General features: G+C 59.6%; 1 protein-coding gene and 1 gene segment (V, D, J or C); both read right to left on the reverse strand.

The window, feature by feature from the left end:
- Positions 1-1,522: 1,522 nt before the first annotated feature.
- LOC102288363 (uncharacterized) lies at positions 1,523-16,868 on the reverse strand. The gene is made up of 8 exons (XM_070358224.1): positions 16,817-16,868; positions 16,419-16,651; positions 15,867-16,299; positions 14,750-14,913; positions 14,595-14,657; positions 2,671-3,064; positions 2,161-2,490; positions 1,523-1,972 (listed from the first exon to the last, which is right to left on the reverse strand). The coding sequence occupies exons 1-8, from the start codon at positions 16,866-16,868 to the stop codon at positions 1,578-1,580; spliced, it is 2,064 nt and encodes a 687-aa protein (XP_070214325.1). The 3' UTR covers positions 1,523-1,577.
- A 397-nt stretch (positions 16,869-17,265) lies between these two features.
- Positions 17,266-18,959, reverse strand: LOC102288072 (immunoglobulin heavy constant epsilon-like). The segment is given in 4 exon segments: positions 17,266-17,694; positions 17,767-18,090; positions 18,178-18,501; positions 18,620-18,959. Coding segments are annotated over 4 exon segments (1,329 nt in total).
- Between the last annotated feature and the right edge of the window lie 3,907 nt (positions 18,960-22,866).

Here is a 22,866-nt window from a genome sequence, read left to right on the forward strand (position 1 = left end):
ACTCACCCTCCCACCTGTCCATCCATCCATCTACCCATCCAGCCTCCACACACCCAGCTGTCTGTCTGTCCGTTTGTCCATCTGCTCGCCCATCTGTCTGTCTGACCATCACTCACCCTCCCACCTGTTGGTCCGTTTGTCCCTTCATCCGTCCTCCTGTCCACCTGTATGTCCACCCTTCCATCCGTTACATGTTCTCTCTGTGCTGTCTGCTGGCTCTACCCTCATCTGCTGACCCTTCCTCCTCCCCGTCTCTCTAGAAAGCTCCTCCTGTGGTCAGGTCCTGGCTCTAGGCAGCTGGTCCACCTTCTCTGTGGCAGCACTTCCCCATTGCTTCATCCATTACCCTTGGGGACTGACTCTTGAGAGGGGGGCAATGGCCAGCATTGGCAGGGGTCTCCAGCCCACCTTGGCCCTGGGAGAAGAGAGAGGCAGCCAGAAGGCCATGTCCCCTGGGGGGGCCCAGAAGGTGTCTAGACAAGAGCAGGGGCCCAGCTGCCCCCTTGTGGGGCCCTGGAGCAGGTGCCCCACAGCAGTCATGGCCTGTCCTCCTGGGCTCCATCTCCCCAGGCTTCCCTCCTGCCCAGAGCTCTGAGCAGAAGCTATTGAGGGTCCCTGGGTGGAGGTGCTGTCTTCTGACCCCTCCCTCTGCCCACCATACTGTCCATGGTGTGGGCCACACTTGGGCTCAGGAAGGGATGGGAGACTTGAATCTGGGGGCCAAGCAGGGAGCAGGTGCTGGGCTTCCGCAGTGGGTCCCTGAGCTGTGCCCAGCTGGACACACAGAAGGGCCTGAGGCCAGGAGGGGCCTGGGGCAGTGGAGCTGGGCCTGGGGAACTTCTGGGCGCTTGGGCGGGGACTCCCCTAGCCTTCCTGGAGCTGGGTCTGGGCTGCCAGCTTCCTGCACCTGCAGGGCTCAGGCGTGCATGTGTGCGTGTATGTACACAGAAGTGTGAGAGAGAGAACATGTGCATACCTGAGAGCCTGTGTGTGTGTGTGCATGCACCCCTGAGTACACATGCAGAGCAGTGGGGTGTGGGGTGGGGAGAGCTGTGCCTGGGGCTGGGGTGGCCCCTTTCTGTTCTGTCAGGAGTTCTCCTGTGCAGAGGGTGGTGCAGGGCCCCTGGTGTCCAGCCCTCTCTAAGCCTCTCCTCCAGCCCCGTCCTGGGCGGGCTCTGGCTCCCCGCTCTGACTGGCTCGTGCCTGCCGGCTGCCCCTAGAGGCAGCTTCCTGAACTACAAGTGACCGAGTCACCCCTTCCCCACCTCGGGAACCCACCAGGCTGTGTCTGCTTCTCAAGGTTGGCCCTAGCTCAGCCCTCACTGCTGTGCTCACACCCATGTGTGCGCGCGCACACACACACACACACATGCACAGCCATGAAGGCATGTCCAGCGCCAGGCTGAGGGGACGCTGAGGCCTGGAGAGGGTTGGCGCTGTGGCTTTCCTCGTGGGACCTGCCCCCTCCCAGTGTGCACAGACCCTGAGGAGGAGTACGGACAGACAGGCGGCCACAGGGAAGTGCGGAGCTGCTTCAGGCGAGCACGGAGTTTATTCAAGAGCTGGGGGTGGGGCACTCAGTAGCAGACCCCATCCACCTCTGACATGACCACGGACACGTTCACGTGGGTGGGTTTACCCGCCAGGCGGTCGATGGTCTTCTGGGTGAAGGCCAGGGGCAGGGCCTCGTGGCCCACCATGCAGGAGAAGGTGTCCCCCTGCTTCCAGACCTCGGCATCCACGCGTAGCACGCTGGTCACGGCGAAGGTGGCGACGCTCTGGCCAGCCTCGGGCAGGGGGCCCCAGGTCAGATATTTCTCGCGGGGCAGCTCTTGATTGCCCTGCAGCCAACGCACCAGCACCTCCTTGGGGCTGAATCCCCGCACCAGGCACGTCAGCGTCACCAGCTCGTTGAGGGCCAGCTCCTCCGACGGCGGCGGCAGCAGGTGGACCTGAGGCCGGAACGTGTTCCCTGCAGGGCAGAGGGGGGGTCAGGGGTCAGGGGTCTCACAGGGAGGAGAGCACCCCTGTCCCCTGGGCCCCCCATGCCTCAGTCTCCCTCTGTGAGGAGTGGGCAGGGCTGGAGAGGGAGGGGCAGGCTTGGGAGGGGGCCTTGTGTGTGGAGTGCCCAGCTGCCCACATGCAGTGGTCCAGGCCCACCTAAGTCTTTCTTGATGGTGGCGGTCAGTGAACTCTTGGACTCGGGGTGGGTGGCAGAGCAGGAGAAAGTCTGTCCACTGTTCCAGGGATCGGCACAGCCCGGCAGGACGCTGGACACGCTGTAGCAGCCGCAGGAGTCACGCTTGGGTGACCCCTGGACGGCGGTCTTCCCACCTGTCGGGTTCCAGGTGAAGCTGGCGCCCTCGGCGCTTTTCAGGCCACTCAGTGTGCACGTGAGGCTGGCGTTGGAGCCCAGGAGCAGGTCCTCGAGGGCTGGTGGCTGCACGGACAGGCTGGGCTCGCAGTTCGGCACGCAACATGAACTTGGGTCTGAAAGAGAGGCGGGGCAGGTCAGTGCCCTCTGCCCACCTCCCCTGGCCTTCAGCACCAGCCCGGGCCCCTCATGGCACCCCCACTGGGGGCTCAACCCCCTCTTGTCTGAGTAGAGGAAAATGGTCCACGCTGGGTCGGGGTGGGAGGACGGGGCCTCACCCCAGCCTGCCCTCTGACCTTGAATTATGCAGGGCACGGCCACGGTCTTGCTGGCTTTGGAGAGGTGCTGCACTTGGCAGGTCACGGACTGGCCTTTTGGGCACAGGCTGGCCGGCAAGGTCAGCTGGCTGCTCATGGTGTACAGGCTCCCGGCCAGCACGGCAGGGAAGTTCCTGACGGACACGCTGTCGCCATTCTGGTTCCAGGTCACGCTCAGGGGTGCCGACGGGAAGAAGCCCTGGACCAGGCAGCCGATGACCACCTGCCCGGCTGGGTCGTTGTTCCCAAGGCTCAGCGGGAAGATGCTGGGGCTGGTTTCACTCTCTGAAACACAGGGTGCGCTGTGAGACAGCAGCCCTCTGCTGACCGGACCCCTGACGGCCCCGCGGACACAGGGCGGCGCCCACCTTTCCTTCACACAGAGGGTGAGTGACTGGCCCAAGGTCGCTCAGCTTGTACGAGGTGCCCCTGGGGTCAGCAGTGCCCACCTGAGTCCAGGTGAGCCATTTCTGAGCATGCCCCTCAGGGCTCTAAGCATGGGGACCACACACTCTCTTCAGATGGGGCCTCTGGGTCAGGCCACTCCCGGGTGGGGGTCCTGGCTGACACAGGACTCTCTCACTGACCAGCTGAGGCTGTGGGCACTGTAGGAGCCTCAGCTGCCCTCTGTGTGGTGGGCCCAGCTTGCCCTCCCCCAGGCTGTGGGGGATCGTGAGAAGTAGAGAGCGGGCTAAGCAGAGACAGCAGCCTGGGCTTGAAGCTGAGTCTGTGGGGGCTTACTTTGGCTGTCCTGGGGCTCTGGTGGGGAGAGGGAAGCCTGCCTTCTGTGTCCCCTCCCACTCCCTGGGTAATGTCTCAGTCACACTCCCCGCCCGCCCCCGCCCCCACCCCGACGAATCCCCCCACCTGTTCTCCTAAACCAGCAGTTGTCTTCCGTGGACTACGAGGGTTTTGAGGCTGGAAGCCCAGTAACAAATCAGTCCTTCAGGGCTGCCCCCTGGATGGCCCCTACAGAGGGTGCGGGCTACACCTGTGTTTTCACAGTCCCCTTCCTGTCAACAGGTGAAGGCAGAGGGCAGAGCAGAGGTGCACCTGGGGCTGCGTGGCCCTTGTGTGCCCCCAGGAAACACGGGGTGCTATCTGGCTGGACAGCAGGGCTCTGGGAGCGATCCCTGCTCAACCCACGCCTCCAGGTCAACTCGGGCACTAGCCCAGGCAGCCACATTCAGCCCAGCCCAGATTAGTGCATTTTAACCCAGCTCAACCCAACTCGGCCCAGGTCAACGCAGTTAAAACCATTTCAACCCAGTTCAGCCCAGTTCAGTACAGCCCAGTTAATCTCAGCTCAGCCAAGAAGAGCCCAGTTTAGACCAACTGAGGGGGGAACAGGCAGGAGGGCTAGGAGTCTCCAGAGGAAATAGGCTGCAAGGGTCAGGCATTTTTTCTCTCTCTCAAGCGGCAGGAGGAAACAGACTACAAGCGTCAGATTTTTCCCTTTTCTGTACAAATTTAAAAGAAGGTTTCTTTCAAAATTCTGTGTTGCCATGACGACACCTGGTTCCACCTGAACTTAGCTTTTCTCAAACCTTGAGCTCACCAACGCATTTTCCTTATGGAAATGTTTTCCTTAAGCTGTGCTAATGAGCTATGTATTTACTCTAGACTCTGCAAGTCGGTTCCACCCAAGACTCAGAACCAACTTGACAAACCAGTATATTTTACCCATGCAAATACTGTCTTAAGCTATGTTAATGAGACCGTGTATCTGCTTGGAAACCTGCCTTTCTTTGATTCATGTCAATCGTTATATGGCCTGGGATGACTCGCTTTGTGTCAACATTGTCTCAAAATGCATGCTGTGGGTGAGGGGCCTGGTGCCAGTCTCTGAGTTTTGAGACATTTCCTTTCTCTAATTAACAGCCTCCTGATAGGCATATAACTTATTCGTAAAGACTAGCAGGGGAGCCCTCTTTCTGCCCCCTTCTGATGTCTATGTCAGAAGCTGTCTCTGTCTCTTTCATACTTTAATAAATCTTTATCACACAAAAGCTCTGAGAGATCAAGCCTCGTCACTGGCCCTGGATTGAATGCCTCTACTCTGGAGGCCAAGAATTCCAGCATCATTCATGGCTCAGCAGCTCAGTCTAGTTCAGCCCAGTTCAGCCTAGTTCGGCTCAGCTTACCTACCTCAGCCCAGTTCAGCCCAGCTCAGTCCAATTCAGCCCAGTTCAGCCCAGCTCACCCAGCTCAGGCCAGCTCAACCCTGCTCAGCCCAACCTAGGCCAGTTCAACCCAGTTCAGCCCATTTCAGCTCAGTTCACCCAGCTCAGCCCAGCTCAGCCCAGCTCAGCTCAGCTCAGCCCAGCTCAGCTCAGCCCAGCCAGCCCAGCTCAGCCCAGTTCAGCTCAGCTCAGCTCAGCCCAGCTCAGCCCAGCTCAGCCCAGCTCAGCCCAGCTCAGCCCAGCCCAGCCCAGCTCAGCCCAGCTCAGCCCAGCTCAGCTCAGCCCAGTTCAGCCCAGCCCAGCCCAGCTCAGCCCAGCCCAACCCAGCTCAGCCCAGCTCAGCCCAGCCAGCTCAGCCCAGCTCACCCGCTCAGCCCAGCTCAGCCCAGCTCAGCCCAGCTCAGCCCAGCTCCAGCCCAGCTCACCCACTCAGCCCAGCCCAGCCCAGCCAGCTCAGCCCAGCTCAGCCCAGCTCAGCCCAGCCCAGCTCAGCCCAGCCCAGCTCAGCCCAGCTCAGCCCAGCCCAGCCCAGCTCAGCTCAGCTCAGCCCAGCTCAGCCCAGCTCAGCTCAGCTCAGCCCAGCTCAGCCCAGCTCAGCCCAGCTCAGCCCAGCTCAGCTCAGCCCAGCTCAGCCCAGCCCAGCTCAGCCCAGCTCAGCCCAGCCCAGCTCAGCTCAGCCCAGCTCAGCCCAGCCCAGCCCAGCCCAGCCCAGCTCAGCCCAGCTCAGCCCAGCTCAGCCCAGCTCAGCCCAGCTCAGCCCAGCTCAGCCCAGCTCAGCCAGCTCAGCCCAGTTCAGCCCATTTCAGCCCAGTTCAGCCCAGCCCAGCCCAGCTCAGCCCAGCTCAGCCAGCTCAGCTCAGCCCAGCTCAGCCCAGCTCAGCCAGCCCAGCCAGCTCAGCCCAGCTCAACCCAGCCCAGCCCAGCTCAGCCCAGCTCAGTCCCAGCTCAGCCCAGCCCAGCTCAGCCCAGCCCAGCCCAGCTCACCCACTCTGCCCAGCTCAGCCCAGCCTCAGCTCAGCCCAGCCAGCCCAGCTCAGCCCAGCTCAGCCCAGCTCAGCCCAGCTCAGCCCAGCCCAGCTCACCCAGCCCAGCCCAGCCCAGCCCAGCCCAGCCCCAGCTCAGCCAGCCCAGCTCAGCCCAGCCCAGCTCAGCCCAGCTCAGCCCAGCTCAGCCCAGCCCAGCCCAGCTCAGCCCAGCCCAGCTCAGCCCAGCCCAGCTCAGCCCAGCCCAGCCCAGCCCAGCCCAGCTCAGCCCAGCTCAGCCCAGCTCAGCCCAGCCCCAGCAGCCAGCCCAGCTCACCCAGCCCAGCCCAGTCCATTTCAGCCCAGCCCAGCCCAGCTCAGCCCAGTTCAGCCCAGTCCAGCCCACTCAGCCCAGCCCAGCCCAGCTCAGGCCAGCCCAGCCCAGCCCAGCTCAGCCCAGCCCAGCCCAGCCCAGCTCAGCCCAGCTCAGCCCAGCTCAGCCCAGCCCAGCTCAGCCAGCCAGCTCAGCCCAGCTCAGCCCAGCTCAGCCCAGCTCAGCCCAGTTCAGCTCAGCTCAGCCCAGCCCAGCCTGCCCAGCTCAGCTCAGCCCAGCCCAGCCAGCTCAGCCCAGCTCAGCCCAGCCCAGCTCAGCCTAGCCTAGCCCAGCTCAGCCCAGTTCAGCTCAGCTCAGCCCAGCCCAGCTCAGCCCAGCTCAGCCCAGCTCAGCCCAGTTCAGCCCAGCTCAGTCCATTTTAATCTAATTGAACCCAGCTCAGCCTAGTTCAGCTCAGCTCTACCCAGTTCAGCTCAGCTTGCCTAGCCCAGCCCAGTTTAGTCCGGTTCAGCTCAGTCCAGCCCAGTTCACCCAGCTCACCTAGCTCAGGCCATCTCAACCCTGCTCAGCCCAGCCTAGGCCAGTTCAGCCCATTTCAGCTCAGTTCACCCAGCTCAGCCCAGTTCAGCTCAGCTTGTCTAGCCCAGTCCAGTTCAGTCCAGTTCCACCCAGTTCATCCCAGCTCACCCAACTCAGGCCAGCTCAACCCTGCTCAACCCAGCCTAGGCTAGTTCAGCCCAGTTCAGCCCATTTCAGCCCATTTCAGCCCAGTTCACCCATCTCAGCCCAGCTTAGCCCTGCTCAGCCCAGTTCAGCCTAGTTCAGCCCAGTTCAGCCCAGCTCAGCCCAGCTCACCCAACTCAGCCCAGTTCATCCCAGGCTAGCCCAATTCAGCCCAGTTCAGCCCAGTTCAGCCTAGTTCAGTTCAGCTCACTTAGCTCAGCCCAGTTCAGCCCAGCTCAGTCCATTTTAGCCTAATTGAGCCCAGCTCAGCCCAGTTCAGCTCAGCTCATCCAACTCAGCCCAGTTCATCTCAGGCTAGCCCAACTCAGCCCAGTTCAGCCTAGTTCAGTTCCGCTCACCTAGCTCAGCCCAGTTCAGCCCAGTTCAGCCTAGTTCAGTTCAGCTCACCTAGCTCAGCCCAGTTCAGCCTAGTTCAGTTCAGCTCACCTAGCTCAGCCCAGTTCAGCCTAGTTCAGCCTAGTTCATTTCCACTCACCTAGCTCAGCCCAGTTCAGCCTAGTTCAGTTCAGCTCACCTAGCTCAGCCCAGTTCAGCCTAGTTCAGTTCCGCTCACCTAGCGCAGCCCAGTGCAGCCCAGCTCAGTCCATTTTAGCCTAATTGAGCTCAGCTTGCCTAGCCCAGCCCAGTTCAGCCCAGCTCGCCTAGCCAAGCCCAATTCAGGCCAGTCCAGCTCTCAGCTCCCAGCCCAGCTCAGCCTGCTGTGTATAGCATCCTGCTCTGTGTCTGGTGGGTGGCAGTCTGCCTTTCTTTTTGGAGCCTGTCCTCTGTCCTCCCACCCCAGGAGGCCATAGTATGCCCAACTACAGAGAAGACGACCCTCAACAGCTTCTGGGACCCACCTGCTCGTGGCTGCCCAAGGGTCCAGTGTGGCTGGGCGGGGCCCTTGCTTTCTGGCCATGTGGCCCCGCCCTGCAGGTCCCTCTGCTTGCCTGCCCCAGAGGCGCTGGAGTGGGTGGAGGCCTAGGCCTTGTCCAGGCCCTCCTGATGGCTGGGTAGTCTCAGCTGACCCTGCCCCGCTCTGGGCCATTTGGGCTGTTGGTGAGGCTGATGCTGTGAGGGGCAGGCTGGGATCGGCTGCGTGACCCCATAGATGGGGTCACTCACCCACTTCCTGTCCCGCCAGTTGCGGCCGCTTGCCTTCACGTCATGTCTGGTCTGTGGTCTGGCTGTGGTGGGGCCAGGTGTGTGTGGCCTGGACTGTGGGACCCCCAGGAACTTGACCCTGGACTGAGTCGTTGTGGTGCAGAGGCAGGTGCCATGGGTGGGGGGGTCATGGCCCCAGGGGGCTGTCCATAGGATGTGTTGGGGCCGAGGTGAAAAGAAGCTGAGGAGGCCACAGTAGCCAGAGGCAGGGGCCTAGGATCACCGAGGCAGACGTGGTCCCAGAGCGGAGAAGAAGTGAGGCTGGAGGGAGAGGAGGCTGCACGGGTCAGCAGAGGCTGGAGCCCCGAGGCACAGGCACTTCAGGGTGGCCCCAGCGAGCAGGCCTCCTAGACCGTCAGGGTGCAGGGTGGCTTGTGGGGGTGGAGCCTCTCCAGCCTGGCCACAACGCTTCCTCTTCCTCCAGGAGTGGCGGGGTCCTTGACTGGAGCTGGGGTGTGGGGGTCACCCTTGTCTGGAGTCTGGAGTCCTGTGTGGTGGGGGTGGCTGACCTCCTGCCCCTGCTGCCTCCGCCCTATTTCCTGCCCAGGATTCTCCCACCAGCTGCCCTTCCAGCTGCCCAGGTGCTTGGACTCCCTGGTGACCCTCAGGAGGTGACCCCTGCCTGGGCACACAACGGGGCTGAGGGGCTTGGTTTGCATCTGTGTTCATATAAAATTTATTTGTTTATTTTTACTTTTGGCTGTGCTGGTCTTCGGTTGTGATGCGCGGGCTTTCTCTGGTTGCAGACAGCAGGCGCTGCTCTGACTGTGGCGTGCAGGCTCTCGCTGCGGCGGCCTCTCTCACGTGGAGCGCGGGCTCTGGGTGAGCTCAGCAGGCGCAGCTTGTGGGCTCTAGAGCCCAGTAGTTGTGGCTCACAGGCTGAGTTGCTCTGCGGCAGGAGGGATCTTCCTGGACCAGGGATCAAACTGGTGTCCCCTGCATTGCAAGGTGAATTTTAACCACTGGACCACCAGGGAAGCCCTGTTCCTTCATTTCTTCACACACAGAAGGTTCTGGAGCAATACAGGGACCAACAGTCCCCTCCTGGAAAGAATACTGTTGTGGGGAGAGTGGCTGGCAGGTGGAGATGTTGGGCCTCAGAGGGAGACTGGCTTTTCCCTGGGGCAGGGGTGGGGCCGGGAGGGTGGGAGGATATGGATGGAGGAAAGGGAGCCCAGGGCAGCATGCCAGGTGGGCACATACACCCTGGCTTAGTTTAAGGACCTCTGGGGTCTATCATGAACCCTGGGTCACCCATAGTGCCACCCACAAGGGACATTTCCTCCCAGGCTGCCGGCTGGCCTTTGGTCCACTCCATGCCCACTGTATCAGTGGTGTCTGCATCGCAGATGGCTGGCTCCAAGAATCCTTCTTCTTGCCTGTCCTCCGGTGCCCAGGGCTCTGTGCCTTGTGGGGGTCCTGTGTCCCTCATGTCCTCTGGTGCTGTCCCTGAGAGAGCTGGAGGAACGGGACTCAGGATGTGTGGTCACATGTGGCCTGGCGGGCATGCAGGAAACAGAGGAAGGTGGTGGGTGTTTTGGGGGCCACCCTCTCCAGCATCCTGTGCCCCCATACAGACAACACTACCCTACCAAGGTCACAGATGGGCATGGAGCTTTGGGCAGAAAGAAGAGCTTGGACTTGAGATGGATGGACATGGGGTCTATAGGACTGAGAGCCGCAGAGTTTGGGGGAAGGGTCTGAGCCCTACTGGGCACTGTTGGTAAGATTCACTGAGCATCTTCTGGAGTCTGGGACTTGTTCAACGTGGGTCCAGGCTGGAGAGGAAAGAGCTAGGACTGGACGAGTCCTCCTGGGCTTCTTCAGAAGCAGGAGGGGCCTCAGCATGGCCAAGGCCTGCTGGCTAGCAGTGAGGGTCCTGGGGCCATGACAAAGACCTCACTGCAGGGCTCAAAACAACAGAAATTTAATTTCATGCTTTAGAGCCAGAGGGAGACTTGGGTTTGATCCCTGGGTTTGGAAGAGCCCCTGGAGAAGGAAAAGTTACCCACTCTAGTATTCTGGCCTGGAGAATTCCATGGACTGTATAGTCCATGGGGTCACAAAGAGTTGGACACGACTGAGTGACTTTCACTTGGAGCCAGATGCCTAAGATCAAGGTGTGGGCAGGGCCGTGCTCTCCCCTGCCTTCCTACCTCCTCCAGCTTCTGACTGCCCAGGCATCCCAGGCATCGCCCCGATCTCTGCCTCTGTCCTCATATGACCTCCCACCCCGAGTCTGACCTCCCCTCCTCTGTCCCTTGTAAGGACTCTTGTCATTAGATTTAGGGCCCACCTGGACAATCTCATTCTAAAATCCTTTAATCGTATCTGCAAAGACTGAATAAGGTCACACTCATGGGTTCCAGGGCTTAGGATGTGGACATAATTTCTGGGGGGCACCATTCAATGGTGGGTTAATGGAGAAGGAAGAGGAGGAGGGACAAAGGGGACCCTGAGAAGCTGGCATCTTGCTGCTGGGAGGGCACATGCAGCAGGGTCACTCATTCAGAACCCAGCTGGCTGGCATAACCCTTCCTCTTGTCCTTCTCTGCGACCCTGCTCTTGGCCGAGCACTCACCATCCAGCCCCACTAGAGGGGTTGCCTGCCACTGTCCTCAGGGAAACAGCAGGGAGAGGTCCTGAAGCAGGAGCTTATTTCCCTGTCCTGGAATTGGACCTGTATAGCCTGGATGAAATCCCAGAGTCCTAGCTGCTAGAGCACCAGGGACTGGAGACTAGAAGGAAGGATTGCCTGGCTCTTGCCTCATTTGAAAACACGTATGTTCCAAGGAGTTTGCCTCCCAAGAAGGCAAACACTGTAAATACAGGTGTGAAGTTTATGATTAGAGACACAGCACAACATGTGGAAAACACACAGGGAAGAGGTTTATTTATTTAAGACAGAGCAAGGCAGAGATACTGGCCTGGAAAGAAAGGGTGTGGGCATCCTCCCTAACGGGGAGGAGTGCAGTGAAGAGGTTGCTAACTCATGTGCATGTTGACCTATGTCTATGTTGACTCATGTCTGTGTTGACTCACGTGTATGTTGACTCACATGTAAGTAGACTCACATGTACGCTGACTCGTGTATGTAGACTCACACATACATAGACTCATGTGTGTGTTGACTCACGTGTACGTAGACTCACATGTGTGTTGACTCACATGTAAGTAGACTCACATGTACATAGACTCACATGTACGCTGACTCACGTGTATGTAGACTCATACGTACATAGACTCATGTGTGTGTTGACTCATGTGTACAAAGTCTCATGTATATGTAGACTCATGTACGTTGACTCGTGTGTGTTGAATCATGTGTGTGTTGACTCACGTGTATGTAGACTCACATGTATGTTGACTCGTGTATGTAGATTCATGTGTATGTAGACTCCTGTGTACATAGACTCGTGTACATTGACTCATGTGTGTGTAGACTCATGTGTGTTGACTCATGTGGACATTGACTCATGTGTGTGTAGACTCATGTGTGTTGATTCATGTGTGTGTAGACTCATGTGTGTTGACTCATGTGTATGTAGACTCATCTGTACATTGGCCCATGTGTACGTAGACTCATGTGTGTGTTGACTCCTGTGTATGTTGACTCATGTGTGTGTAGACTCATGTGTATTGACTCATGTGTGTGTAGACTCATGTGTGTCGACTCATGTGTATGTAGACTCATCTGTACATTGGCCCATGTGTACGTAGACTCATGTGTGTGTTGACTCCTGTGTATGTTGACTCATGTGTGTGTAGACTCATGTGTATTGACTCATGTGTGTGTAGACTCATGTGTGTTGACTCATGTGTATTGACTCCTGTGTGTGTTGACTCATGTGTGTTGACTCATGTGTGTTGATTCATGTGTGTGTAGACTCATGTGTGTCGACTCATGTGTGTTGATTCATGTGTGTGTAGACTCATGTGTGTCAACTCATGTGTACATAGACTCATCTGTACATTGGCCCATGTGTACGTAGACTCATGTGTGTGTTGACTCATGTGTGTTGACGCATGTGTGTGTTGACTCATGTGTGTCGACTCCTGTGTATGTTGACTCATGTGTGTATAGACTCATGTGTGTTGATGCATGTGTGTGTAGACTCATGTGTGTGTAGACTCATGTGTGTTGACTCATGTGTGTCAACTCATGTGTATGTAGACTCATCTGTACATTGGCCCATGTGTACGTAGACTCATGTGTGTGTTGACTCATGTGTGTTGACTCATGTGTGTTGATGCATGTGTGTGTTGACTCATGTGTGTCGACTCCTGTGTATGTTGACTCATCTGTACATTGGCCCATGTGTACGTAGACTCATGTGTGTGTAGACTCGTGTGTGTGTTGACTCATGTCTATGGGGCAGTTCTTCTGGGTTTTGTTCTCCTCTGGCCGATTATCTCATGTCTTTTCCCACACTTGACCTGTCCTCAGGCCCTCCCCATATGCGTTTTTCTACTGAGAAAGATTCTAGCACAGACTCACTGGAGGTTTGACCACACTTATTATGGGTTACACCCTCCCTTTGTGACCCTGGAGGAGCCTTCCTTCACAGGTGCAGCTGGGGAGGATCCCCTGACCTGAGGAGTGGTAGATGGCGTCCTCTTGTCTCTACCTGAGCAGAGCTCAGCTCCTGCCACTAGTTTTGCCCTTGGAGTTTCAGGGAATCACTTACTGCACTTGGCAAACTCCACCTGCTCAGCCCAGGGCCCTCTCTCTCCTACCTCACCCCTTTCCCTCCTGACTCTGGGAAGATGTGTGTGGTCTGTGTGTGATGACGCCCAGCTCACAGGGCTGAGCCCTCGTGGCCCTCGTTCTGGGGTTCCCAGTGGATCTCATGGTCTGGGGTGCAAGTCAGAGAGAGAAGACACCCCACTGTGCCCTCAGGAGCCCCAGCTCAGGGGACAGGGAGGAGGGTGCCTGGCCCCAGCTTGAGAGCACCCTGCAGGTGGGGTCTGGTCTCAGGCCTGGTTGCCTGAGACGGTACAGGTCTGGGCAAGTGTGTCGTGTTCACCTGTGAGGGTGGAGCATGCAGGGCCATGGCCTTGGCCTTGTATGAGGCTCTCTCCTGGTCTCATGTTCTATTTGGATCAGACTCTGGGTGTCTCTGGACAACCTCAGAGTTGCCCAACCCTGGGTGGTCCACCCTCGATCCCTGCAGGCTTCTTGGTCCATGTTGGTGTCCATGGGGTGTGGTCTCCTAGCATGGGTGGTGGCTCTCAGAAGGGTCTTCACCATGAATGGTCTCTCCTGTCAGCGCTAACCATGACTGACCCCCTAGGGTTTGCCTGCTGGGAGTGGGACTGTTGTTTGACAACAGTCAAACACACTGTTGTGTGGGGAAGGGCATACACTCCGTGTGTGAGTCTGGGCTGGAGGCCAGGGGAGCAGGTGTGGTAGAGGCTGAGGCAGGGTCTCTGTGGGCATCGAAGGATGCTTCAATCAGGCCTGGCTGGATAATTGGGTGCTCAGGACCCAGAGCTGTCTTCTGCCTGCTTCCCTCTGCTCCTTGTCCACTTCCTTGGGTGGAGGTACCTCCCACTTCCATGGGACCACAGGTACCTCCCCTAAAGTATGTTCATGGGATTTTTTACTTTAAAGAACTTTACTTGGAAAGTTAGGAGAGAGAGGTCAGACAAGGCCACAGTGTGTGTGTGTGGGGGAGCATTTGAGGTGGGCCTGGGCTGAGTGGGGAGGGGGTTTGGGTGGGCCGCTGGGCTGAGTGGGCTGCAGTACAGGCCCTGTGGAGAGAGAGGTCAGACAAGGCCACAGTGGGGGGAGTTTGGGATGGGCTGCTAGGCTGAATGGGGTGTTTGGGGTGGGCCTGGGCTGAGCCAGCTGCGGGACAGGCCCTGTTGTAATCCCCCTGTTCTGTGGGACCTGCTTCCCACTCTGGAGGCCCTGCCTGCAGCCCTGAAAACCCCCACAGCTCTCCCCAGAAGGGCTTCCCTGCCCCCTTATCCTGCAGGCCCAAGGTCTGGGGGTGGACAGCAGGGAGGGTAGACATGGGAACAGGGCAGGGGGTGGGGGGCAGGGCTCTTGGACCTGGGGCAAGGAGGCAGGACGGAGGCTGGGGAGGGAGCTCTTGGCTTGCTTGGGCTGGACTCAGACGCTGGTTGGGCTGGACTGGGGCTCTTGAGTCTTAGTTGGGCTCTGGACTCTGAGCATGGGGTGGGCTGTGAGCTCTAGGCCCTCCCTGTGTTTTGGGGGCGGTTCTGTTAGTCAGGATATGGCCCCCACCCCAGGGGCCTGGGAGGAGCCTAGGGTGGTCAGTGTCCACGCCCAGCCCAGGTCTCTGGAGGGGACAGATGCTCTCCTGGGGCTTTTCCCTAAGTAGGGTGGGTGTGGGGCTGTGAATGGTGGGCCTCCTTGTTGTCTTTGACCTTGAGGCTGAGCTGGACTGTCTGGACACCTGCATGCTGGTTGTTGAGCCCCTCAGTGGTTGTCTGCTCCTTCCTCCTCCCAGGGCAGCTGGGCAGCCGCAGAGATGCTCAGACACCAGCAGGCAGTGGGCGCTGTGTGACGTTGGTGTAGTCTTGGGAGCCCTGGGGCTGCCCCTGGAGGATGGCGGCCAGGATCCACTTCACCTGGGGGAAGGCACGTGTGAGGCGGGTTCTGAGCCCAGCTGGGGCTCCCCCTCTCGGGGCGCCCTGCCCGGAAGTGGGGCATCCATGCCCACCTTGCAGAGGCTGACGGCGGTGCCATAGCTCATGCTGAGCAGGAAGAGCACGATGAAGACAAGGAGGCTGGTCCAGGTCTCCTCCAGCTCCTCGCTCTCAGCTTCCTCTGCACACAGGTCCTCGAGGGCCAGCTCTGTGGGCACCGGGTGGTCAGCCCCCTGGCCTGGGGTCAAGGTGGGGAGGACAGGCCTGGCCACCCTTAGGGAGTGGAGGGAGCTGGGCCTAGTGCCCTGGTCCTGGGTGGCCCCCGCTTCTGGCCCCTCCAGCCGGCCCTGGCCACGGGGACAGGAGGCCCCTGAGCTGGCAGGCAGCTGTGTGGGGGACTCCGGGCCCCTGCCCTCTGTTGTCCATCCTTCTACCCCCAGGTGGTTGGTGTTTTGTCTCCCACCATTTTGCACAGCTTTTCTGGGAACTGCTGGTCACTTGCACTCAACTCTGTGGGCTCCTCACCTCTGTCCCACCCCAACTCCCTGCTCCATGGCAGGTGGTGGTCCCCCAGCCCAGGGAGTGCCCTCTTCCATCACCTGCAAGGCCCGTGGCCTCCTAGCCCAGGCCCCTGGGTCCCATTCCTGCTCAGCTTCACTCTCCTCAGCCTGGGGGCCCCTCGAAAAGCACGGGGCTGGGCCTCCCTGCCTGGAGCCCTCAGGAGAAGCCTGGACCCGGACGGCCCCTGGAGTCAACAGATCATCACAAGGGGCGCCTGGGGGCTGTGCCCAGACATGTGGACCTTGCCCAACCTGTGGGAATGCAGAGCTGCCCCAGCCCTCTGCCCCTCCTGTCCTGGGGCTGGGCCTCTCCTCTCCCAGCACAGCCTCCACTCTGGGCTCCTTTCAGGGTGTGGGCTGTGCATGTGGTGCTTCCTGCGTGCGTGCGGTGGGGCCTGTGTGCTGTCCACACGTGCATCCACATACATGTCTGTGTGCTTGTGTCCATGTCTGTGTGCACTCAGGTGTGTGTCCACGTGTGTCTGTCCACGTGTCTGTGTGTGTCCATGTGTCTGTGCATCCAACTGGTCATCTGTGGGATTGGCCTAGGGAGGCTGGGGCCACAGCAGGAAACCACATGGGGCAAGGGAGGGTCCAGGGTCCAGGGTCCAGGGTGTGACTGGGGTGATACGAGTGTGAGGGTGTGGCCTGGCTGAGAGAGTGAGAGGGTGTGGCCTGGGTGAGAGGGTGTGGCCTGGGTGAGAGGGTGTGAGGGTGTGGCCTGGCTGAGAGGGTGTGAGGATATGGCCTGGATGAGAGGGTGTGGCCTGGGTGAGAGGGTGTGAAGATATGGCCTGGGTGAGAGGGTGAGAGGGTGAGAGGGTGTGGCCTGGGTGAGAGGGTGTGGCCTGGATGAGAAGGTGTGAGGATATGGCCTGGCTGAGAGGGTGTGAGGATATGGCCTGGGTGAGAGGGTGAGAGGGTGAGAGGGTGTGGCCTGGGTGAGAGGGTGAGAGGGTGTGGCCTGGGTGAGAGGGTGTGGCCTGGGTGAGAGGGTGTGAGGATATGGCCTGGATGAGAGGGTGTGAGGATATGGCCTGGGTGAGAGGGTGTGAGGATATGGCCTGGGTGAGAGGGTGTGGCCTGGGTGAGAGGGTGTGAGGATATGACCTGGATGAGAAGGTGTGAGGATATGGCCTGGGTGAGAGGGTGTGGCCTGGGTGAGAGGGTGTGAGGATATGACCTGGATGAGAAGGTGTGAGGATATGGCTTGGGTGAGAGGGTGTGGCCTGGCTGAGAGGATATGGCCTGGCTGAGAGGGTGAGAGGGTGTGGCCTGGCTGAGAGGGTGTGGCCTGGCTGAGAGGGTGTGAGGCTGTGTCCTGGCTGAGAGGCGGGCCTCCTGTGAGTGTGTGGGACGCTGCCTGTGCCTGGCAGTGGATGGGTGTGGGGCCTTGGCACCAGTGCACATGGTGGCCTGAGGGTGCTTGAGAGTGATGGGTGTGTCCCAGACCGATTCAGAGTGGAGTGAGGCTAAGCAGCAAGATGGGGCACTGGGCACTGAGCCCAGCCCAGCAGGGCCGCGTGGGTAGCGGGGAGTTCAGAGGTGGAGGCCGGAGGAGCAGACCCCACACTAGCCCACGTGTGCAGCTGGCCTGTTTGTGCCTCGGAGGTGACAGTGGAGGGACCCGCATGCTGGCGCCTGTGTGCGGGTCTAACTTGACCCGTTTCTGTCTGGAGGGCCTCTGTGTGAGCTGTTGGACTTGGGCGCTTGGGGGCTTATCTGTGTCCAGAGGGGCTGGCAGGAGCCTCTGGTGGAGGCCCCCCACCCAGGGGTCTGAGAACCCCAGAAAAGGCTGAGGTCTCTGTGGTCCCTCCCCTAGGACCACCCTCTGGCTCTTAGAACTTGCTGAGTGGGCAGAATTCATGGTCGGGTAGGGGGAGGGCCTCGACATGGAGAGTGATGCTGGACAGAGCCCTGCCTCAGCCCTGTCTGCCTGCCGAGCCTTCCCTTCTTCTGTGCCGGGCCATCCCCACCACCCTGACCCACAGCCCACGAGCCCCAAGAACAGGCATGCCCAGGGCTCTGAGCAGGCACCAGAGTGTTTATTGACAGTGGACAGAAGGTCCCACTGGCCCCTCCCCTGCCCCTGGAGAGGGGCAGGCGGGAGGCTGGGCGTTATTTACCGCTGTTAATGAACACCGATTTCTCCAGGGTCCTAGTCCTGGGCAGTGCCTCGTGGATCACTTGGCAGGTGAACTCATCGCCCCTCTTCCAGTTGGCCCTAGGGACCGCCAGGCGGCTGTAGGCGAAGAAGGCTGGGGTGTTGTTGTCGGCCCTGTGGGGCTGTGTGGTGGTGTGCTGGTCTGCCCGCATCAGTTCCTTGTTATGCAGCCACCGCACAAAGATGTCCCTGGGGAAGAATTTCTGGATCATGCAGGTGAGGGTGAGCTCCTCCTCGTTCTCCAGCTCCTTTCCGTCTGGCAAGAACACGTAGGCCTTGGGGGCCAGACGCTTGCCTGCAGACAGGTGTGTGGTTAGTCAGGCTTCTCTCAGGAGGCCCGCCTACCTCCCCTCAGCCTGCCGCTCACCAACATCCTTGGAGATGGATCGCTGGATGTCCGTGGGCAGGTCGCTGTGGCTCACTTTGCAGTAGTAGGTCTCGCCTTCTACCCAGTCAGTGACGTCCACCGGCAGGGTGGACGTGACGGTGACCGTCCCGTTGAACTGACGCTTGATCTCAGGGGGGCCTGCGTGCACAGGCTTCCCGTTTGCCCTCGACCAGGTCAGGCTCAAGTTCTTCTCGTTGGCCAGGTCCACAACCAGGCAGGTGATCTTGGGTGACTTGTTGACGTACAGCTCGAGGGGGGTGGGTGGGCTCAGGTAGGCGCTCACGCCGCGGGGCTCGGACTCGGCTGTGTGCGAGAGGGGCCTGTGTGAGGCTGGCCGCCCTCCTCCCTGAGCCCCTGGTGTCTGAGTGTTGGCGTAGGTGAGGGCTGTACCTGTGCACCTGTGGGCGTGGCTTTCGAAGTTGTAGCCGTAATAGTTGACCCGGCAGGTGTAGGTTTTCTCGGACACCCACTGGCCCTGTGTGATGTTGACTTCACTGTAGGTGGAGGTCAGATTGCCCTCCTGTATCTCGGGGCCGGATCGTGCATACAGCTCTTCGGACTCGAGCCCATCCACCAGCCAGGTGACCTTGATTTTGCCCGGGGTGTAGCCGGAGATCCGGCACAGGAGGTGGATGGTGGTCTGGGTGTCGCCATTGGGGTTGCAGGAGGAGTAGAAGAGCTTCACTGAGGGGTCGCTGAAGTTCTTGGTGCACTCTGGGGGCAGAGGTGGCAGGCGTGGGGCTGGGCTCCTGGAGACCCCAAGCCTCTCCTCCCTGTTCCTCCAGCCTGGCTGGCCCGCCCCCTACTCCCAGCTACCCCAGCCCTGGCTCACCAGTGCTGATGGTCTTATTCAAGTTGGAGTTGGTCTCAGCGTGTAAAACTCTGCAGGTGAACTCCTTGGGCTGCTCGCCCGAGATGGTCAGCTGGCTGGTGGTAATGTAGAGACTGGAGCTCGCCATTTGGATGCTAGGGAAGGTCAGGGTGCTTCCATCCAGGGGCACTGTGTCCCAGGTCACAGTCACTGACCCTGGCAAGTAGTCCTTGACCAGGCAGCCCAGCCTTACACGGGCTTCTTCTGTGCAACAGAGCCTCAAGGGGTAGATGGATGGAGCCTGGATGGAGGCTGTGGGGACAGGACCAGGGTCAGCGCTGGTCTCAGGACTCTCACCCATATGTGCCAGGCTGACTGCTCACCTGGGGTGGGCTGTGGAGCTGAGGTGGGGTGGTCTGGCTCAGGGAACACTGGGGCTCTGCTCCAGCCTTGAGGGATAGATGGTTTCTTCTGGGTCCTTTTCTCACCTCCTGACCCTTCCAGGGACCCCTCCAGCGAGCAGCTGTGCTCCACCTCCTGACCTCTCCAGTGAGCAGCTGTTCTCCACCTCCTGACCCCACCAGGGACCCCTCCAGCAAACAGCTGTGCTCCACCTCCTGACCTCTCCAGAGCGCAGCTCTGCTCCACCTTCTGATCCCTCAGGAACCTCTCCAGCAAGCAGCTGTGCTTCACCTCCTGATGCCTCCAGCGAGCAGCTGTGCTCTACCTCCTGACCTCTCCAGTGAGCAGCTGTGCTCCACCTCCTGACCCCTCCAGGGACCCCCTCTAGCTAGCAGCTGTGCTCCACCTCCTGACCCCTCCAGCGAGCAGCTGTGCTCCACCTCCTGACCCCTCCAGGGACCCCTCTAGCTAGCAGCTGTGCTCCACCTCCTGACCCCTCCAGGGGCCCCTCCAGCGAGCAGCTGTGTTCCACCTCCTGACCCCTCCAGCGAGCAGCTGTGCTCCACCTCCTGACCCCTCCAGTGACCCCTCCAGTGGGCAGCTGTGCTCCACCTCCTGACCCCTCCAGTGACCCCTCCAGTGAGCAGCTGTGCTCCACCTCCTGACCCCTCCAGCGAGCAGCTGTGCTCCACCTCCTGACCCCTCCAGGGACCCCTCTAGCTAGCAGCTGTGCTCCACCTCCTGACCCCTCCAGCGACCCCTCCAGTGAGCAGCTGTGTTCCACCTCCTGAACCCACCAGGAACCCCACCAGTGAGCAGTGACAGTCACTGCCCTTGGCCTGAGTGCCTGGACACAGGACACTTGAATGGAGGTGCCAACCCACGTCCTGGAGGTGGGTGCTCAGAGCCCATGACCCCTGTCAGTGCCTGGGGACCAGAGAGACCTCCAGGAGATACCAGGATGTTCTTCTGTCCCTACTCAGACCCCCGTTGGAGATCAGGGACTCTGAGAACCCCAGCAACCACGAGTCTGTCCCCTCTGCCAACCCATAGCCTTGGCCTGGGTCAGAGACCCCCAGGAATCACCAGGCTGCTTCCCCACTCCCAACCCTAACTCAGACCTCCCTGGGGATCCAAAAGCCCCCACTTCCCAGAAATCACCCCAGGCCTTGTGGGCATCCTGTGGGTGGATCCACCTGCTGCCCTCTGGGCCCTGCTCCCTGTGGCCAGTGGATTAGCCCTTCAGGTCCCTGAGCTGTTCCATCACGGCTGCCCCTCCACCCCATTCTTCCCCTGAACAGCCCAGGCCCCCTGGTTCTCTGCCTGTGGACCCCCAGGGAATTCCAACTACAGCCCCATCGAGAGAGGATTAAGACCCCTCAAGGCCTTCCTCAGCCCCCTCTGCAGACCCCCCCCTCAGGCTCAGCCCAGTTCATTCAGCTCAGCCTATTCAGCCCTGTTCAGCCCAGTTCAGCCCAATTCAACCCTGTTCATCCCATTTCAGCCCAGCTTAACTCAGTCCAGTTCAGCCCAGCGCAACCCATTTCATTCAGCCCAGCTAAGCCCTGTTGATTCCTGTTCAGCCCAGTTCAGCTCAGCGCAGCCCAGTTCAGCCCAGCTCAGCTCAACTCAGTCCAGTTCAGCCCCGTTCAGGCCATTTCAGCCCAGCTCAGCTCAGCTCAACTCAACTCAACCAAGCCCAGCTCAGCCATGTTCACCCCAGCTCAGCCCTGTTCATCCCAGTTCAGCCCTGTTCAGCTCAGTTCAGCTCAGATAAGCCCAACTCAGTCTAGTTCAGCCCAGCTAAGCCCAGCTCAACTCAGTTCAGTTCAACTCAGCCCTATTCAGCCCAGTTCAGCCCAGATAAGCCCGACTTAGCCCAGTTCAGTTCAGCTCAGCCCAGCTTAGCCAAGTTCAGCCCGGCTCAATCCAGCTAAGCTCAGTTCAGCCCAGCTCAGCTTAGCTCAGGTCAGCCCAGCTCAACTCAGTCAAGCTGAGTGCAACTCAACCAAGCCCAGCTCAGCACAGTTCAGTCCAGTTCAGTCAGTTTAGACCAGTGCAGCTCAGGCCAGCTCATCCCAGCTCAGTCTGTTCAGCTTGGCTCAGCCTAGTTCAGCCTTCCTCAGCCTTATTCAGCCCTGTTCATCCTAGGTCAGCTCTATTCAGCTCAGCTCAACCCAGTTCAACCCAGCTCAGCTTGAGCTAAACGCTCAGCTCAGCCCAGCCCTGTTCAGCCCAGCTCAGCCTGGTTCAGCCCCGCTCAGCTTAGTTCAGCCCTGTTCAAGCCAGTTCAAACAAGCTCAACCCAGTTCAGTCCAGCTCAGCCCAGTTCAGCCCAGCTCAGCCCGGTTCAGCCCTGCTCAGCCTAGTTTAGCCCTATTCAAGCCAGTTCAACCCAGTTCAGCCCAGCTCAACCCTTTTCAGCCCAGCTAAACCCGGTTCAGTCCCGCCCAGCCTAGTTCAGCTCTGTTCAAGCCAGTTCAAGCCAGTTCAGCCCAGCTCAACCCGGTTCAGCCCTGCTCAGCCTAGTTCAGCTCTGTTCAAGCCAGTTCAAGCCAGTTCAGCCCAGCTCAACCCTTTCAGCCCAGCTCAACCCGGTTCAGCCCTGCTCAGCCTAGTTCAGCTCTGTTCAAGCCAGTTCAAGCCAGTTCAGCCCAGCTCAACCCTTTCAGCCCAGCTCAACCCGGTTCAGCCCTGCTCAGCCTAGTTTAGCCCTATTCAAGCCAGTTCAAGCCAGTTCAGCCCAGCTCAACCCTTTCAGCCCAGCTCAACCCGGTTCAGCCCTGCTCAGCCTAGTTCAGCTCTGTTCAAGCCAGTTCAATCCAGTTCAGCCCAGCTCAGCCCTGTTCAGCTCAGCTCAGCCCGGTTCAGCCTAGTTCAGCCCTGTTCAAGCCAGTTCAACCAAGCTCAACCCAGTTCAGCCCAATTCAGCCAACTTCAACCCAGTTCAGCCCAGTTAAGCCCAGATCAACCCTATTCAACTCAGCTTAGCCTAGTTCAGCCCAACTCAACCCTTTTCAGCCCAGCTCAGCCCAGTTCAGCCCAGCTAAACCCAGGTCAGCCCAGTTCAGCCCTGTTCAGCCCAGCACAGTGCAGCTCAACCTAGCTCAACCCAGTTTGATACAGCTCAACTCAGCCAATCCCCACTCAGCCCCACCCCTCCAGGATAGGCAAGCTCACTAGAGAAAATTCTAGCCCAGCCCAGCCCATCCAGCCCAGATAGGTTTGGGTTGCCATTTTATCCCATCTAGCCATTCTAGTTTGGCTGTACTCAGCTGAGCCCAGTTTCTTCTGACTCAGCCCACCTCAATCCAGCTGAGTCCAGTCAAGTCCATGTCCACCTAGTTCAGCTTAGCACAGCCTGGTTCAGCCAACCCAGGACAGTTGACTACTGAGCTCTGCTCAGCTGGACCAGCCTGGTCTAGGACAGCCAAGACAGGCTACCCTGGCCCCCTGAGGACAGCATCTCTCCAAGCCACCTGGCTCAGTCCACCCAGTTTAATGCCAAATCACCTTGACTCCAAGCAGCCCAGCTCACTTCAGCTCAGTGCACAGTCCCACGTGGCTGAAGACAGCCTATATGGCCAGTGAGGCCCAGCTGAGGCTGGGATGGTTCGTCTCCCTCCTCATAGCTCCATCCACTAAGCCACACTTGGCCCAGAGGAGCCTTGCCTGGCCTACCTGAGTCAGGGTGGCTCAGGCCAGATGATATGGGTGCAGCACTCTTGCTGTGTTGGCTGGCATGTAGACTGACCCCTGCAGCTTTCTCCCCTGACCCTGGGCTGGCCGCCACTGTCCTGGCTGGCTGTGGGCAGATCCATGCTCAGCCCACTTTCCAGGCCCTGTGTGTGGTCCCTGCCCTGGCC

The sequence above is a fragment of the Bos mutus genome, chromosome 21, assembly GCF_027580195.1.
Source record: "Bos mutus isolate GX-2022 chromosome 21, NWIPB_WYAK_1.1, whole genome shotgun sequence".
Classification (NCBI taxonomy): Eukaryota; Metazoa; Chordata; class Mammalia; order Artiodactyla; family Bovidae; genus Bos; species Bos mutus.